Source organism: Hippopotamus amphibius, chromosome 12 (genome assembly GCF_030028045.1).
Source record: "Hippopotamus amphibius kiboko isolate mHipAmp2 chromosome 12, mHipAmp2.hap2, whole genome shotgun sequence".
Lineage (NCBI taxonomy): Eukaryota > Metazoa > Chordata > Mammalia > Artiodactyla > Hippopotamidae > Hippopotamus > Hippopotamus amphibius.
Genome location: NC_080197.1, coordinates 18,580,642 through 18,597,613, shown reverse-complemented (window position 1 = coordinate 18,597,613; position 16,972 = coordinate 18,580,642). Strand labels below are relative to the sequence as shown.

General features: G+C 46.5%; 1 protein-coding gene across 1 annotated transcript in view; it reads right to left on the bottom strand.

The window, feature by feature from the left end:
* PTPRT (protein tyrosine phosphatase receptor type T) overlaps positions 1-16,972 on the bottom strand; it is a 1,046,874-nt gene that overhangs the window by 175,261 nt on the left and 854,641 nt on the right. Inside the window, exon 14 of the mRNA XM_057701613.1 lies at positions 4,324-4,380. Within this exon, the coding sequence (XP_057557596.1) occupies positions 4,324-4,380 (57 nt within the window). The remainder of the gene's footprint in view (positions 1-4,323; positions 4,381-16,972) is intronic.

Genomic DNA, 16,972 nt, shown 5'->3' with positions numbered 1-16,972 from the left:
ACCCGGCACCCTCTCAAGCCAGGAGCCCTGCTGGAAACGCACCCGCTTTCCCGGCTGACCCTGGTGGTGACTGAGCCTGGCAGTGCAGGGGCTTATCCTTACTACTTCATCGAGGAGGAAACCACGGCTGAGAAAGGCTGAGGGATTTGCCAAATATTCCCAGTTTTAAGGAATAGAGTTTGGGGTCCACATGAGGGCTGGTCCCAAAGCCCTCCTCCCCGGGGAGAATGGACAACAGGCACTCAGCATGGGCAAGGCAGTGACTGTGGGTCAGCCCGCGGGATCAGGCCAGAGCAGGGGTGCCTGGCTGAACTGCAGTCCATCCAGACTGGGTGCTGCTAGCCTCCTGCTGGGCTCAGACTCCCAGAGCGCCCCCTGGAGGCCTGGTGGAGCTACTGCAGGGACCGGAGACGCACTCTTTTGGCAGTAGGGGGTCTGGGGTCCACCCAGTCCTTTAGGTCAAGTGTTAAATAACTAGTCATTTGTGCACTGCAGCCGCAAGTCATCCCACTACAGAAAAACACCCAACCCTGGCCATAAGAGGTTTTACCTTTTTTTTTTTTTTTTTTCCAATGGAAGCATTGCTGGACTCGACCCACTAGAGGCCAGTAACCCCTCACACCTAGTTGTGACGACCAAATACATTTCCAGATATTGTTGAGTGTCTCCTGGGGGGGTGTCAAAACAGAATAAAGAGAACTGAACATTTACTGAGCCTCTATTCTGTGCATCTACACTTCTGTTCAGCAACGAGGCACAAAGGATGGTCAAGATATTTTGTTGGATTTATTTTTTTTTAATTTTAGTATAGTTGATTTACAATGTTGTGTTAGTTTCTAGTGTACAGAAAAGTAATTCAGTTTTATATATACATATGTGTGTGTATATATTTTCTTTTTCAGATTCTTTTCCATTATAGTTTATTACGAGATATTGAATATAGTTCCTATGCTATAGAGTAGGACCTTATTGTTTATCATTTTATATACAGTAGTTTGCATCTGCTAAACCCAAACTCCTAATTACCTCTACATCTGTGCTGTCCAAGATGACAGCCACTAAGCCACACGTAGTTACTGAGCACTTGAAATGTGTCTAGTGTGACAAAGGAATTGAATTTTAAAATTTATCTCCACTCATTTAAATTTTAACACTGGAACACTGTGAAGTATACTTACTTGTTAAGCACAATGTTTATCTTTTTAGGATTATCTTTCATTCTTAACTGTTTAAAATTTAGCATCTGAATTGCGAAGTGCTATAACTGTAAAATTCACACCAGATTTCAAAGACTTTAGTGCTAAAAAAAAAAAGTAACATATCTTTTATTAGTAATTTTAAAATATTGATTACGTTAAAATGTTAGTATTTTGTAGACACTGGGTTAAATAAAATTTATTAATATGAATTTTACCCGTCACTTTTTACTTTTTTAATGCGACTGAAAACTTTCAAAGTATACACACGGCTGAGATTCTGTATCTATTTAACAGAGTGCAGCCCTGCAGATTTTCAATAGGGGGTGCTTTTGCCCCCAGGGAACATTTGACCATGTCTGGAGATATAGCTGGTTGTCCCAGCTGGGGGATGAAGTGCTCCTGGCATCTAATGGGTAGAGGCCAGGGATTTGCTAGACATCCTACAATGCACAGGACAGCCTCCCACAACTAAGACTTATTTGTCCCCAAATGTCACTCGTGCTGAGGTTGAGAAACCCTACTCTAGAGCATGAAGTCCTTGAAGGAAAAGCCAGGAAGTCAGAAAGACCTGAAGAGCTACTGGGAGTTATCACCCACAGTTCTCACCATTATCGATGGCCAGGGATGTCGCTATCCCTGCTCCTCCTGATGAGGAGAAAGAAGCCCAGAGAAGGGTAATGACTTGCTGAGGACCACCCGGCCAGAAAGCGTCCGAGCTGAGACTTGCACTCAGCCTCCACTCACTCTGAAAGCCAGCCTGACCCCCGCTCCACAAGCGGGTTCCGCAGTCCTCTGAGCTGGTGCTGATGCGAAAAGAGGCTGCTTGTGTTTACAGTTTAATGTCCCCATCACTCAGGCCTGGGCGGTTATTATTCACATCAGCCGTTATTGCTACTGGGGGATGAGCATTAACAAAAACGCCCTTTGAAAGGGACAGTCTGCTCGAAGAGAAACACTCACGGGCACCTCACCCATCAAATGAGGCTGAGAAAGGCGTGGAAATAAATGGCACACAGTGAAATAAACCTGTCAGAGAAGGAACATTCAGATGCCTCGGAAGGCAAGAGGTAAAACAAATGTGCCTGATATGGGACTGGCTCTGTTTAAAGAAAACGTTACGGGGCTGCGGACCTGAAGAGAGCCTGGAGAATAATGGCCCAGCAGAAAGGGAGCTGTTTACATGCCCCGGAGAAGCACTGTTTCTGGGTAAACTGGGTGTGGGCACAAGGTGAATCACTGTCGTCTGTCACCGTGCATCCGCCCACAACTGCCACCTCCCTTGGGGTGAAAGTGAGGCTGGGGGCCTTTGCAAGGGTGGGGTAGGGGACTGACATTTGGTGAAAGACCACTATGTTCTGCTACTGAGCAGGGCACTCTCTAGGGTCACCTAATGTAATCTTGAATACGACTCTGCAGTAGGTGTGACAATTCGTTTTGCAGGCGAAACAAGGCTGTGAGACTTGCTTAAGATCATGTCACTAGGGAGGGGCTGAGATGACATTCCTAGGGTGTTGATGGTGACACGCTGGGCTATGGGGCTGATGGCAGGCACAAAGGTGGGGACAGAACTTGGCTGTCGTGAATGCTGTAGAGGCTCTGCCCAGGTCTCCTTTCCCGGGCTGGTGCCCTAATCTCCAGCTGCTGTGGGTGCCGGCTGCTAAGAGCTCACAGCCACCTCCTTCCCTGCCATAAGGCAAAGGGATGTTGCCTCCCCAGGACACGGCTGACTGACACAGCGGCACAGATGCTGCCCCCCTTGCCTCAAAGTAGGGGCACCCCTGTGATGGAGTCCACACTCCAGAGCCCCCCTGGGCTCAGCTGACACAGTCTCACATCCTGCCTTCACTTCTTCTCCTTCCCTCACCCATCTCCCTCACTTTCTTTCTTTTGAGAATCCGTATTTGATGAATAATTTGCACAAGAATCCCCATCTCAGGCTCTGTGTCTGGGAAATCCAGCCCAGGACAATCATGAACAGGGAAGCTTCTGAGTTTGGGAAGGGGGTGAACAGAAGGGGACCAAGAGGTCCTGGATGGCTGGACTCATGTCATCCCTGCCTGATGAATCCTCTTTCCCACCATGACAAACTGGCCAGTCAGGGACCAGCAAGAGGAGACGGCTATCTGAGCAAGAACTTTGAGGGAGGTGCCAGTTAGAGATTTGAAATCTCCAAGAAACCTCCACTGACCAGAAAGAAGCCCTGCTGTAGAGATCTCTATGTCAACAGGGTCTCTTCTGTCTTTGCAGCCTCCCAATGGGTATCAGCCTCTGTTGGGCTCTGCATCCTCATCTCTGAAGAGCGGCAGATGTTTATATGAAATGAGATTAAAACCACAATGTGTTAGAGGGAAGGGGCGGGTATTTACTTCAAGCAAATACCTACTCTAGACTGGGTGTTCCTGTAGCAGTCTTTTTCATATTCACTATCTTGTTTCATCTCAGGATACAGCTCCAGAAGACTCTGCATGTGCAAAGTCTGTAAGAAAATAGTGCTCCCTAAGAGGGAAGCATTATTATTCCTACTTAACAGATAGGAGAGGTGGAGATCATCATACTGAAGTGACTTGTCCAAGACAAACGGCCGATGGGGTGGGGGTCAGAGGCAGATCTACCCATTTCCTAAGCACAGACATACGAGGTCAACTTTTCCCTGAACCTCAGATCACAGTTCATTTGTCACTTCCCTGGGAATTATTTCCTGAGCTCCAGGTATGTTTGTTGGTTTATTTTGAACACCATACACCTCTTTTTTATAGTATGACCCATAGTTGCAGTTGTACATTTATTTGTGTAGTTTTTTTCACTATGCCTCCCCAAAGGCATAGGAATATGTTTTCTTTTTCTCATCACTACATACCTCAGCACCTAGAACAGCGCCTGGCACACAGTAGGTACTCTGTAAACATTAGTAGAATGGGTGAATGCATGAGTAGATAGATGGACGGATGGAGGGAGGAATGGAAGGATGCGTGGGGAGGGATGGAGGGTTGGCTGGGTGGATGGATGTGTGGGTGGGGTGGAGGGACTGCCAGTTCCTCTCTGGTGCACCTGGCCTGGAGGGACCACTGAACAGCAGGGCTGCTCTCACTCCCCTCCCCTCCCTGCCCAGGGCTCTGGTGATCACCTGTGGTGAGGAGGCAGAGTGGAGTCCCCGGGGTCACCTGGGCGCTGCCCATTGGTGCTGACCACAAGGAAGCCAGTCCCCAGGCAGCATGCAGAAGAGAAGGAGAGAAAGAAACACACATGAACACGTGTGGCACGGTGAACAAAACTGCAGTTCTCATGGCTCTGAAGAGCTCACACTAAACAGCAAAAGAACATCATGGTCTAACAAAACAGGGCCTGAAATAGATTTTTAAAAATGAAACAAAAATAAGAGTCACCATTTATCAAGCACCCACGACATGCCAGGGACTCTGCCAGGTACCTCACATACAATGCTTCTAAGACTTAGAACAACCCAGAAAGGTCAGCTTTATTATAAATGAATCCATCGTCTTTCCACCCAGACATCTCCTCCCCCCCAACCCCAGTTTCTCCTTTCTTAGTAAATGGCGCCACCAGCCACGTAGCCAGGCCGTCTAAAAATCTGGGAGTCATCCTTTACCTCTCCTTTTTACTGACCTCCCACTTCTGATCACTTGGCATGCCTGATAAATTCTACTCCTGAAAAGGCTTGAAGCTGCCCCCTTCTCTCCAGTTTCATTTCCACTGCATTCAAGCCACCCTCCTGTTTCACTTGGGTTGCTGAAGCAGCCCTCTGCTGGTCTTCCTGCCTCCAGCCCTGTCCCCTTCCAGTCCATTCTCCATCCTTCAGTTGAAATGCACCCGTGACCCTGTTGTGCTCCAGGTAAACGTAACCTCCTTAACCCGGTTCACAGACCATCAGTGATGAGTTACTCCACGCCTGTCCCTCCAGCCTCTCTCCACCCCCACCACTGCACTCTGTGCTCTGCCCCAAGCACAATAAATTCCTTTCCATCATCAACAGCGTGCCCTCCTCCCCTGCCCCCCCTTCTTGTCGGTAGGCCCTACCTGGGCTGGTCACTTGCTGTGGAAATATCCCCTTCCTGCCTCTTCACCTGGATGACAACTGTTCATCCTCCAGGTGTCAGTTCAGAACTCCTTCTCTCCGGGAGTCTCACCACACGTGGGTCAGAGGCCCCTCCTCTGTCTTCCCCTAACACCCTCGTCATCCCTCCTCAAAGTAATAACCTCCCTGTATTTTAAGTGGCTGCCTCCCCCGCAATTCTGAGTCTCCTTGAAGGCAGTCACTGTGTCTCATTTACTAGTGTCCTGCTGTGGCCTTGCACTGGAGCTGGCACCGCAGGTACTCAGTGAATATCTGTTGAATAAATGAATGAATGAAGGAAGAAAGGATGAATCAGAAAATTGATATAACTTGCTCAAGGTCACAGAACTATGAACTGGCAGAGGCAGTATTCAGACCCTGGTTTGTATGACTTTAATGTTCTGTCCTTTCAAACCCACTACTTGCCTCTCTAAAGAAAATGATACAAAAAGCAGGAAGGTGTCCTAGGCTTGGTCAAAGGCTGTGTGTTTCTCTAGTGATGCATCAACAAAACGTATGAAGTCCTTATACAAAGTGGAGAGATGGGTAGGACATCCCAGAGCAACTGATAAACAGGAAATACTTTCAACTGATAAACAGGAATAATTTCAAAAATTCAAACAAATGGCAAGCTTTACCAACAGCTGTGAAATACTTCAAACTGTAGCCACCGGGCAACAGTGAGCGTACTACTCCTCCCTCAAAGGTAAGGGAACTTTACCATTTTCAAACCATATTCTAAGTCTGAGGTCGGAAAACTATGACTGGTAGGCCAAATCTGGCCACCCATTGCCTTCTGGGTGCCCACCAGCTAAGAATGGCTTTTACATTTTTTAATGGCTGGGAAAAGATCAAAAAACCAAAAGAAGAGTAAAATATGACACATGAAAGTTATATAAAATTCAAATTTCAGTGTCCATAAATAAAGTTTTATTGGAACACAGCCATGCTCGTTTTATACATATTATCTATGTGCTACCATGACAAAGTTGAGTACTTGTGACAGAGACCATATGGCCTGAAAAACAAAGTATTTACTATCTGTCCCTTTACAGAAAAGTTTGCCAACTCCTGTTCTAAGTGGATATTTTTATATAATTTCCCCCCAACCTTTTGAGGTGGGCGAGATGATGACTTGGCCTGACATGTCAGAAAAAGAAATAGAAGGCTGAGAGAAGAAGTGATTCATGCTCCCACCTGGGCTCTTTCAGTCACCTCCTACCTGTCCTTTCCTGCTCCAGCTGCATCCCTGCCTCAATTTCCCTTCTCTGGTCCGTTTCCTAAGCTGTAATCAGGGTGGCCTTTGTGACAAAGGCAGCCTGCTAAGCACCCCCAAGGGCTCCCACTGTCTCAGGACCACCAATGCTCCTCTCCATGCCATGGGGCTGATGCAGAGTCCTTGGTGTCCTGGCTTTGCTTACCCCTCCAGCCTCATCTGTGATCCCTCCCAGCCTCCTCTCATCACAATGGCATTGCAGCTATGGTTCAAAGGAACCTTGTCCCATTCAAGTTCAGTGGCCACCTCTCTTACTTCCAGTGATCTGCACGTGCATCTTCCTCAGCTCAGAAGACCTCCCTGTATCACTCTCCAGCCTTGTTCAATATAATTGTCACTCCTCTTTCAAAACTGTCTCAGTGATCACACAGCTGAGAATGCACACCCTAAATCACCTTTGGTTTCTCTCCTCTGTGCTTCCACAGCTTCCGGAATTTACCCTCATCACAGCCCTTACCATCGTGTAGTGATACAATTACTACGGGTCGGCTCTCCCACTACTGACTGCTTGTTGAGTGCTTATTATTAGCCAGGCATTGCACTAAGCACTTGATGTGATTAGCTCATCAAATTCTTAATTAGCCCTGTGAAATAAGTGGTGTGATTGTCATTGTTTCATAGGTGGGGAAACTGAGACACAGAGCAGTTAAGTACCTTTTCTAGCCTAGAGTCTATGGCTGTCCAAATTCAAAGACAAAGTTCTGAACCTCTAGGGGAAGAGGGACCACATATCAGTATTGAGTTGCACTCAAAACCAAACGGATATGTGAAATTCTAGTTTAGTATTTTTCATTTACTGGCTGTGTCACTTGGAAAATTACATACATTTCTGAGTTTCAAATTCTCTACCTATAAAGCAGGGATAATAATGAATACCTCATGAAGTTCTTTCAAGGATTAAATGAAAAACAGTTAAAGACTTAGTTTTGTTGGTAGGCCCAGAGGAGCCTCCCCACCCTACCATCTATGGCTACAACTCTGCTTGGCAAAAATGCTCAGCTATGAGGGGTAGAACAGAGGTATATCTGCACAGGTGCTGGGATGGGGAGAGGTCTTCTTAGTGGGTGGAGTAGTAGAAGTTAAGTGATAGATCATGGGTCTCAGAAGGATACAAAGGGAAGTAGAAATAGGAAAAGGACTCCTATATATACATAATGCTAGAGATAACTGGTGTTTTCTGGTGCCTGGCCCATCTCTCCTTAGGCATATGGAAGGATTCCAGTCTCATCGAGGCCATGTAAGTGGAAGAGACATGAGCCATTTCCAAGTGGGGTATTCAAGATTCAGGTTACTATTTCTATGTTTATTCTTCCCTTGCTATGGGGTCCTTTGAGGCCACTTATATTCTAGATGGCATAACAACCAAGAAACCTTTGTGGCATTAAGTTACTGAGATTTAGGTGTTAATTTGTTGTTGCAGCAAAGCCTAGACTATCCTGACTAATTCAGCAGAACAACAGATGGAAGTGCCTTGCTTTCTCCTCTATCATCTGGTTCCCCTATTGAATGGCTTTTTTTTACTGGAGGATTCATGATCCTTCTATCTTTACAACTTTGGGGGCTTGTTCATATGTATATATGTCAGCCATTAACAAAAACATTGAGACCATGCAAAGAAGGAGTCTGAATACTGAGTGCCTCAGACTTTCTTTCTGATTTTTTCCTTTCCTAAAGCAATGAATGTTGACTGCAAAGAGATGCTCCTTGACTAAAGATGGCCCAGATAACCTTGAAGACAAATTAGTTTCTTAATTTATCAGCTTCAATACATTGTGGAGGTAAGGAAAGCTGAGGGCTTCTTGAGGCACCTCACCTTCTGCTCCAGATCCCAGGATTTACCTTGGATACCACTGAAGATAGGCCAAAGACCCACCACACCCTAAAGGTTCTATTATCAGCTATTGCTGAAAAAGAGGCATGGGAAGGGGTTAACAAATAGGAGATAGAGGACCCCGACAGTGGCTCGTAGAATCTCACCCAGTCTGTGGTATTGACAAGATTCAAAATGGTGCATGGCAATGCCACGAGTTTTGGAGTTAGACCTGAGTGACACTTCTGAGGGAACTTGAGATCTTTATTTAACCCATCTGAGCTTACACTGTTTCATTTCTTAAGTCAGGGTAATAATGATGACCACTATTTATTTAGTGTGTAATACATGCCAGGCTTTACTTCTATCATTGCATTGTAGACTCACGTGAACACATAGCCCTGGGACTTGCACACAATAGGTGGTTAATTTTTGCTAATGCCCCCACACTACATTGAAACTGCATCAGAGAAAGCTCCAATGGAGCTTTATTCTTTTTATTTCTATCCCTTGTCTCCAGTCCACCCACATTTTCCCCCCTTTTCTTGACCCCTGATTTTAAAAGGCCTACTATTCCCTGTAAATTGATACAGCCACTATGGAGAACAGTATGGAGGTTCCTTAAAAAACTAAAAATGGAACTACCATATGACCCAGCAATCCCACTACTGGGCATATACACTGAGGAAACCATAATTCAAAAAGATACATGTACCACAATGTTCTTTGCAGCACTATTTACAACAGCCAGGACATGTAAGCAACCTAAATGCCCATCAATGGATGAATGGATAAAAAAGATGCAGCACATATATACAATAGAATATTACTCAGCCATAAAAAGAAATGAAATTGAGTTATTTGTAGTGAGGTAGATGGACCTAGAGTCCATCATACAGAGTGAATTAAATCAGAAAGAGAAAAACAAATACCATATGCTAACATATATATATATTAGCATATGGTATTTACATACATACATATATATATATATATATATATATATATATATATATATATATGGAATCTAAAAAAATGGTACTTATGAACCTAGTGGCAGGGCAAGAATAAAGATGCAGAAGTAGAGAATGGACTTGAGGACATGGGGAGGGAAGGGGAGGCTGGGACGAAGTGAGAGAGTAGCACTGACATATATACGCTACCAAATGTGAAATAGATGGCTAGTAGGAAGCTGCTGCATAACACAGGGAGATCAACTCCATGCTTGGTGATGACCTAGAGGGGTGGGATAGGGAGGGTGGGAGGGAGGCTCAAGAGGGAGGGAATATGGGGATATACATATAAATATGGCTGATTCACTTTGTTGTACAGCACAAACTGGCACAACATTGTAAAGCAACTATACTCCTATAAAGATCTGAAGAAAAAAAAAATAAATACAAGGCCTACTATTCCCTTTGTAAGATGCAATGACTTTGGGATATCAGATCTGAGCTAAAGTCAACTTGGGTGTCTCAGGTCTTAAGTAGATAATTCTCATTTCCAGTTTAGAGGGATGAAATAGGACTCCCCAGGGACATGCTTGAAGGACAAGTGTTGGTCTTGGCTTTTGTTTTCTGGCCTCTATTGTACCAGCTTTGTCTTCCTGAGTGGGATGTGGAGAAGGTGTGCAAGTGTGTGTGTTACGGGGAAGTGGTTTGAGCAAATTTAGAGAACAGAGAGTAGGACAAGGACAGAGAAGACTAGAGAGATGTATCAGCTGTTGTAACAAGAAAAATGTTGAAGGGTTGGGATATTTAAAGGTCTTCTTTAGGTTCTTTTACAGTATACTCATGATATAATCCTCTTATTCCATCTTGTCACATAACCTTCAAGAAAATCCGCATTATTCCACTGGCATGTTAGGGTCTAGAAGATGCTGGATGAGAGCAAAGAGGCCCAAGGGACAAAGAGACCTTGTTACACTCAAGTAATTCTGAGAACCCCAAGCGTGGAAAATTCATCTCATTAGGCTTGGCTACCAAGCAGCAGCACTCCCCCGTCCCAACCCTGAAACACACACCCAGGCTTTCTCCTCTGAAAGTCTGGGAGGACCTGAAGGACTGAATGAGAACCAAGAGTCTTCCAACAGACTCGCTCACTACAGTCTAGCCTCTCACAAATGATCCTTCATTATAGCCCCTACTTTCAGCTGCCACAGCTAGATTTGAGCACCCTGTGATTCTGGATTCCTCCTGGAACTGCCTGGCAGATGATGAGAAGGGGAAAAGTGCCACATCAAAGGTTAGCAAGAGCGTGAGTAAAATCCTATACTCAGTCAATGCAAATATCTTCTTGCTATGTGGGATCTCATCTAAATACAACGGCCTGTAGGTGAAGAGGTTAAGTGCTAAGAGCCTAGGCCAGCATCATTCCTGTCCCCTCTCAGTTTCTGCACTTGCAATCTAGCCTGAGTCCATTTGATAAATGCCTGATTTGTAGAATTGTATGAGAAATGACTATGGTCCAGGTTTGGGCTTTCTTCCTTTGCGAAGAGCAGAAAGAGGATGTATGCTTAGTAGACTTGGGTTTCCAGGTCTCATATAAGAGAAGAGCCAGAAGAAGGAAGAAAGGAAGCACAAGCTGTATCATCTATGATGTTCTTGACCTTTTAAGTGCATTATCCAAAATAACCAGGGGAAAGAACGAATGATCTTAGGCCTAAAAGTGATGGGATAAGCTCCTAGAGGTTGTGACTTGTCCAAGGTTAAACAGCTAAATTTTGGATGTGGGATTTGAATCTAGGTGTCCCTGATTCCCCATTATTCCAGGCAACCTCTCAAGGAAGTTTTATACAAGACAGAACCTTCCATACAGAATTGGATAAACAGGGGTGGGGAGGGCAGGCAGCGGGCATTTCCTATCTGATAGCAGACAATTCCTACATCTCACTAGGCTTCTCACATAACCTGTGGCAGGTTATTCTCGTAGCTAAAAAAGCCACGGACACATCACTCCCCTTCTGAGCCCCAGTCTCAGCATCTGTGAAATAAGGGCACTGGAGAACAGATACATATTGTCCCTGCAGGGGTGAGACTCCATTAGGAAGAGAGGAGAGAAAATGCTGGATGAAATGTTCTACCTCAGGCTTAATCATTATAAAAAGAAGCCACATTTACAAAAGACTATTGCCTACGCCTCTTGTTGCTCCTGGGACAATGGTTCTAGCCCATTGCTACCACCAGGCAGCATGGGACTATTGGTGACACCGGCCCCTTATCTCACGCTTCATTATTCTGGAGTTTAGCTTTCAGCACCTACTCTGAGGGGGTTGTTTTAATGGGATCGTTAGAGAGTGTTTACTAGATTAAAACTGTGACTTTCTTCTGCAAAGGAACTCTGCAAATGGCTTTATGGGTTTCCGGATTTATTTTGTCTCAAAGGCTCAGCTCAGTTTGCAAATCAAATGAAAGCTGATTTTTCCAACTGCCACTTGGGCGCACCCAGTGGGAGTTTGCAGAGCCAGCTGTGTTCCCTTGCTGGCTGGCACCAAAGATGGGAGTGAGGCTGCCTGCTGGCGGCCAGAGAGGTTCCAATGGGAAGATGGTGGAAAGCAAGGACCTGGTGGACCCCAACTGGAGCAGGGGGAGCAAGTCCAAGAAGGCAAGTTTTATTTTCTGGAAGGAGAACAGGCAGATTTATGTGGCCCCAAAGACCGAATGGCGGAAATAATAGGGAGCCAATTTGGACCCCTGATATTAAGGTTCCCTCCAACTGAAGTGTCCAATGGTGGGAGGAACTCCCTGGGGGAGTAGTGAGGTCCCTGTCACAGTAAGCACCCGAGCAGAGTCTGGCTGGTCTTTTTGTTAGTGGGGATTGTAGATCACGTAACTAATCCCTGCCTCTACCATTTTACTCCTACCTTCCAAGAGAACATTTTGACAAGTAGCTTGTATTTGAAAAAATGAGGTCATGGGAGACCTCATCCATCCATCCATCCACCCATCCATCCATCCATCCATCCATCCATCCATCCATCCATCCAACCATCCATCCAACCAGTCCATTCATTTATCTATGTGTTCATTCAACATATATTATTAAGCACTAATGTTTGCTAGGATCTAGGGACACAACATTGCTCAAAATAGGCACAATCCTTTCACTTACTTCACTGAGAATCTAGCCAGGAGACAGACATTCAACATGTAAGCCAACAAAAATACATATATTGGTAAGTCATGATGAATGCTATGAAAAAAAGTACAGGGTATAATGAGAGTGTAAAATGTTGGGGATATACATGAGACTGGAGGTCAGGATGGTCTTTCTGAGGAGGGGGAGTTTAAACTGCAATCTGAAAGATGTATATCTCTTAAGCCAGACAATTTCAGGCTAAGGGGGCAGGATGGGCAAAGGTCCTGAGGTTGAAAGGACTTTGAAAGGAGAGCAGTGTGTTGGAGGGGAGTGAATAAGAGGACAGAAGCCTGGATGAAGCTGGAGGGTAGGAAGGGGTCAGATCACTCAGGCAAGTCCGGTGGAGGCAGGGTCTGTGGGTAAGAGAAAGTAGCAAAGTGAATGATTACATGGAGGGAGGCAGGGAAGAATTAGGTTAAGAGAATCTGTGGGCAAGGGGGCTTGCATGGAATTGGACACAGCTTCTGGAAGGGGAACCGACCAATCTGATTCCAGAACTGAGCTTCTGTGTTTAGTTCTATTTCCGCTGTGGCCTGCTCTGGCCCAGCCAGAAGGGCATGAATTGAGATACTGGGTACCTCGTTCAGCCATTGCAGCCCTGGGCATCCTCCTCAGATAGGATGATCAGCTTCCACGGGAAGAGTTGTTTTGTCTCTCACTTAAATTTCAGCCCCTTGGAAGTTTTCCCAAGATCCATTTTTCCAGGCATGTTCCGCTTACCTCTTCAGCCTGGTTCCTACAGTGAGCCCATCCTGCATCTTCCGAGTGCAGAGTAAACAGGATTGACTAGGTCTAAGTGCACCTCCCTCTTACTTGCCCTTTCTCACAGTTCCTGTTTTAACTACAAGAACAAAACCTAACTTTTAAATGGATCTTCCCCCTCACACCCCCAACTTACTGCCCTCTTTTCAAAGTCTGAATCAAAGTTCTCTGTTTTCAAACCAAAACTTAGTGTCTGTTTACCCATTGGGTGTATTTTTCTCTGTACAGCTCTGAGCGGACTCCCGGAGCTAGAGTGTGCCAAGCAAAGGGCTTTTGAAATGTTCTTTTGGCTCTTGAACTTGAGGCAATTCCATTAGCTTTTTGCTATCCTCAACCTGAAGATGTAAAACATCCTCCATATAAGAGCCATGTGGTGGATGCCGTTGGTGCCACACCCGGGTCCCCTTTACAGGGTGGTGTGACATCCCCCCAGCTCCTGCGTGTGGGGGCTAAGGGTTCACCTCTGTGACGCTCCAGAGACTTGCAAGGCTCAGAGGTGCCTCTTCCTCTGGAGCTACCTGAGTGATCTCTTGAGAGGAAGGGTAAGCAGAAGGTAGGGGAAATGCCAAGGACTGATTGTTATGGGGGAAGACGAGGTAGAAATCCCGATCTTGCCTCAAAGCAGAACAGCTTTGGAGAAACTTACACTGCACCCTGGTTCTAGCCTAGACTTAACTTTATCTGACAATAGATTCTTACTCAGCGTTTTCCCTCTTGAATTTACAGATTTCTTCCAAGAGCCCTCCCTCAGTATATCACATGCTCCCAAATCCCCGCCTCAGGCTCTGCTTCTCGGGAATCTGTCTTAAGAGGCTCCCATTCTTCTTTTTTTTTTTTTATTGGAATATAATTGCTTTACACTCTTGTACCAGTTTTTGAGGTACACCAAGGTCAATCATCTGTATTTATACACATATCCCCGTATCCCCTCCCTCCCTCTAATCCCCCCCACCCTCCCCACCCCAGTCCTCCAAGGCATCATCCATCTTTATCTGCTCATTGATAAATCCCTCTTCCTCACTACAGCTGAACTCAGGTTCGGATTCCTCTGAATCTCCAGTCAAAGTTAGTAACAGCCACCCCCGGGCTGGGGAACAAGGTGAAGAACGTGAATCTGGGATGGTGCACACAAGCCCCCCATCGACGAAAAAGACTGCCTTCCAGGGTTTTGAGATGAGCCTGTCCTAATCCTAGAATTAGTCCTCCTACCAACTCATACCAAACTTCCACCCCACAGTCCCTTAGCAGCACCTCAGCAGGGGGTTCGGCCCTGGCTCTATAAACAAATACTGCCCCCTGGTGGTGTGTGAATCCACCTGCCAGATCCTCTGTAAACGCAGGGAACTTGGCTCTTTCCATGGAGCCTGGGCCAAGGCTGTGGCTCCTCTCACAGTGTGAGGTCGAGTCCGCTGGCTTCTCAAATGCCACCCTTGATCTGTGCCGCGACTCAGCTCTCAGTGTTAGCTGAGAAGGGTGGTGACGGGACGAGGGGGCACAGACTCTCACGCTGCACCCATCCCAGGGGAGTGAGCTCCGGGGGTGTCCTAGGAACACACACGCATTGCTGCCTGGGGCTTTAGCTCTGCTGTCATCAGTCCTCACTCAGTACATCTCACTTCTCTTTAGAGGCACTTATCATAATCATAACTCCACCACTGCCTGCTACAACGCTTTACTTAATGTCTGTTTCTGCCCTACACTGTGAGCTTCTGAGGACCTGAAGCACACCTGCTGGTTCATCACAAAACCCCCAGTTCCTTACAAGGTACCTGGCTCACAGGTGCTCAGGGAGTGAGCTGACCACATGAGAGAAACTATGGTCATCAGTAATGACATTTTAAAATTTCCAAAACTATTTGCAGTTAAATAAAAACACATTTACATTTATGTTTTCATTTGGTCCTCATAACAAACTAGTTTGGGGGTGGGGGTCGAGGTCTCGGCATGCTGGAGTTGGCTTGCATCAACTCGCTACAGAAGAAATGTCACTAGACAGTCAAGACTTTCTTGTAAGCCAGTTGTTAAACCATTGGTAACTTGATATTGGATCTGCGGGGATATTCACACCCTGGAAATGGACAAAGACTACAAAGGAGGGCTTTTCTTTTACAAAGAGCAGGTTTGTCAGCAAACCACTGGCAGTAGGTATGTTCAGATCTGTTGTGTGAATGGGTAGATTGGGATCACTTTAAATGAGGTGCAGCTGAGGTTTGGGACGATGGCGTGAGAGCCCCCCAGGGTCTCTGAGCCTTGCTGCTGTGAGATGCTGACTCCAAATGCATTTCCTCATTTCAGCCAGCATTTTTCAAGGGTCAACTATGTGCCGAGAACTTCTTGCCATGGCAAAATGTGATTGGGAAATTAGTGGTTAGCACCAAGCAGTTCCTCATCAGAGCTCTGCTCAAACAGCAGTGCTGGTGCCTGCCCCAGGAGGCCTGGCTCTTCCCAGCACCTGATGCTTCACCATCACGTGGGGTCTGGGAAGGGTTCTGTGCCACAGACCCAGCATCTGGGGTGTAGAGGTAGCCCATGCGTTTACCCGCTGCCCTGGGCTCCTTCCAAAGAACATGCAGCTCCCCTACAGGAGGAAGCTTCACTCAGCTTCTGAAGGGAACAGGAGCCACATCTGGATGTCAGCCCTCCTCTGGGGCCCTGTCCTGCAGGGCTGCTTTCTGTTCCTTGCACATCCTTAAAAGCTACTGGGATCACACTGTGAATGGTGAAGTCAGAGGCTCCAATGGGAACCATGTGGACACTGCCCCTAACTGCACGGGGCTGGTTATGGGTTGAACTGTGTTCCCCCCCAAATGCATATGTTAATATCCTAACCTTAGACTGTGACCTTACTTGATAACAGGGTTTTTGTAGAGGTAATTAGTAAAGTTAGGATGAGGTAATACTAGAGTACGGTGGGCCCCCAATCCAATACGATCAGTGTCCTTATAAAAAGGAAGAATTTGGACAGATGCGCGCAGAGGAAGATGTGAAGATGAAGGCAGAGATCAGGGTGGTCGTTCTATAAGCCAGGGAATGCCAAAGATGGCCAGCAACCCACCAGAAGCTGGAGGAAAGGCGTGGAAGAGACTCTCCCCCACAGTCTTCAAAGGAGCCAACCCTGCTGACATCTTGATCTTGGACTTCTAGTCTCCAGAAGTACAAGACAATAACTTTTGTTGTTTAAGCCACTTCGTTTGTAGAACTCTGCAGTCACCAAAAACTAACACAGGTCCCTTGTTTTGCAAACCTCCAAACTGGGCAGTGCGTAATTAGAGCTTGGGTGACTAACAGTGACATTACAGACAGACAAGGGTTAGAGCCGCACACTGGAGCCAGGGACTGTATCTAAAAGAAGATGCACTGGGCTTCTGATCAGGTCAGAATGACCCCGAACAGCTCCGGGCTGTTCCATTCCGAGTGGCAGCCTTCCAATTCGTCGGGACCCACACAGCTGCCCACAGACGCAGTCTGGAGTCACGAGGGTCAGGGACAGGGCATCAGCAAGTTGCTTCACTGCCAGAGCACTGGCCTCAAGCCTGCCCATGTGATCACACTCCAGAGGCTGGCTGGCCACTGGCAGACCTCTGAGGAAGGTGCTCCAGTGACAGAGAGGTGGGAGAGTTGGGAGGGAGAGAGATGGCCCGCGGACTCTGCCACTGGGACTGGATACACCCCCACTGCCTGCAGGATTCCCACCATCGTATCTTCCTCTATTAAAA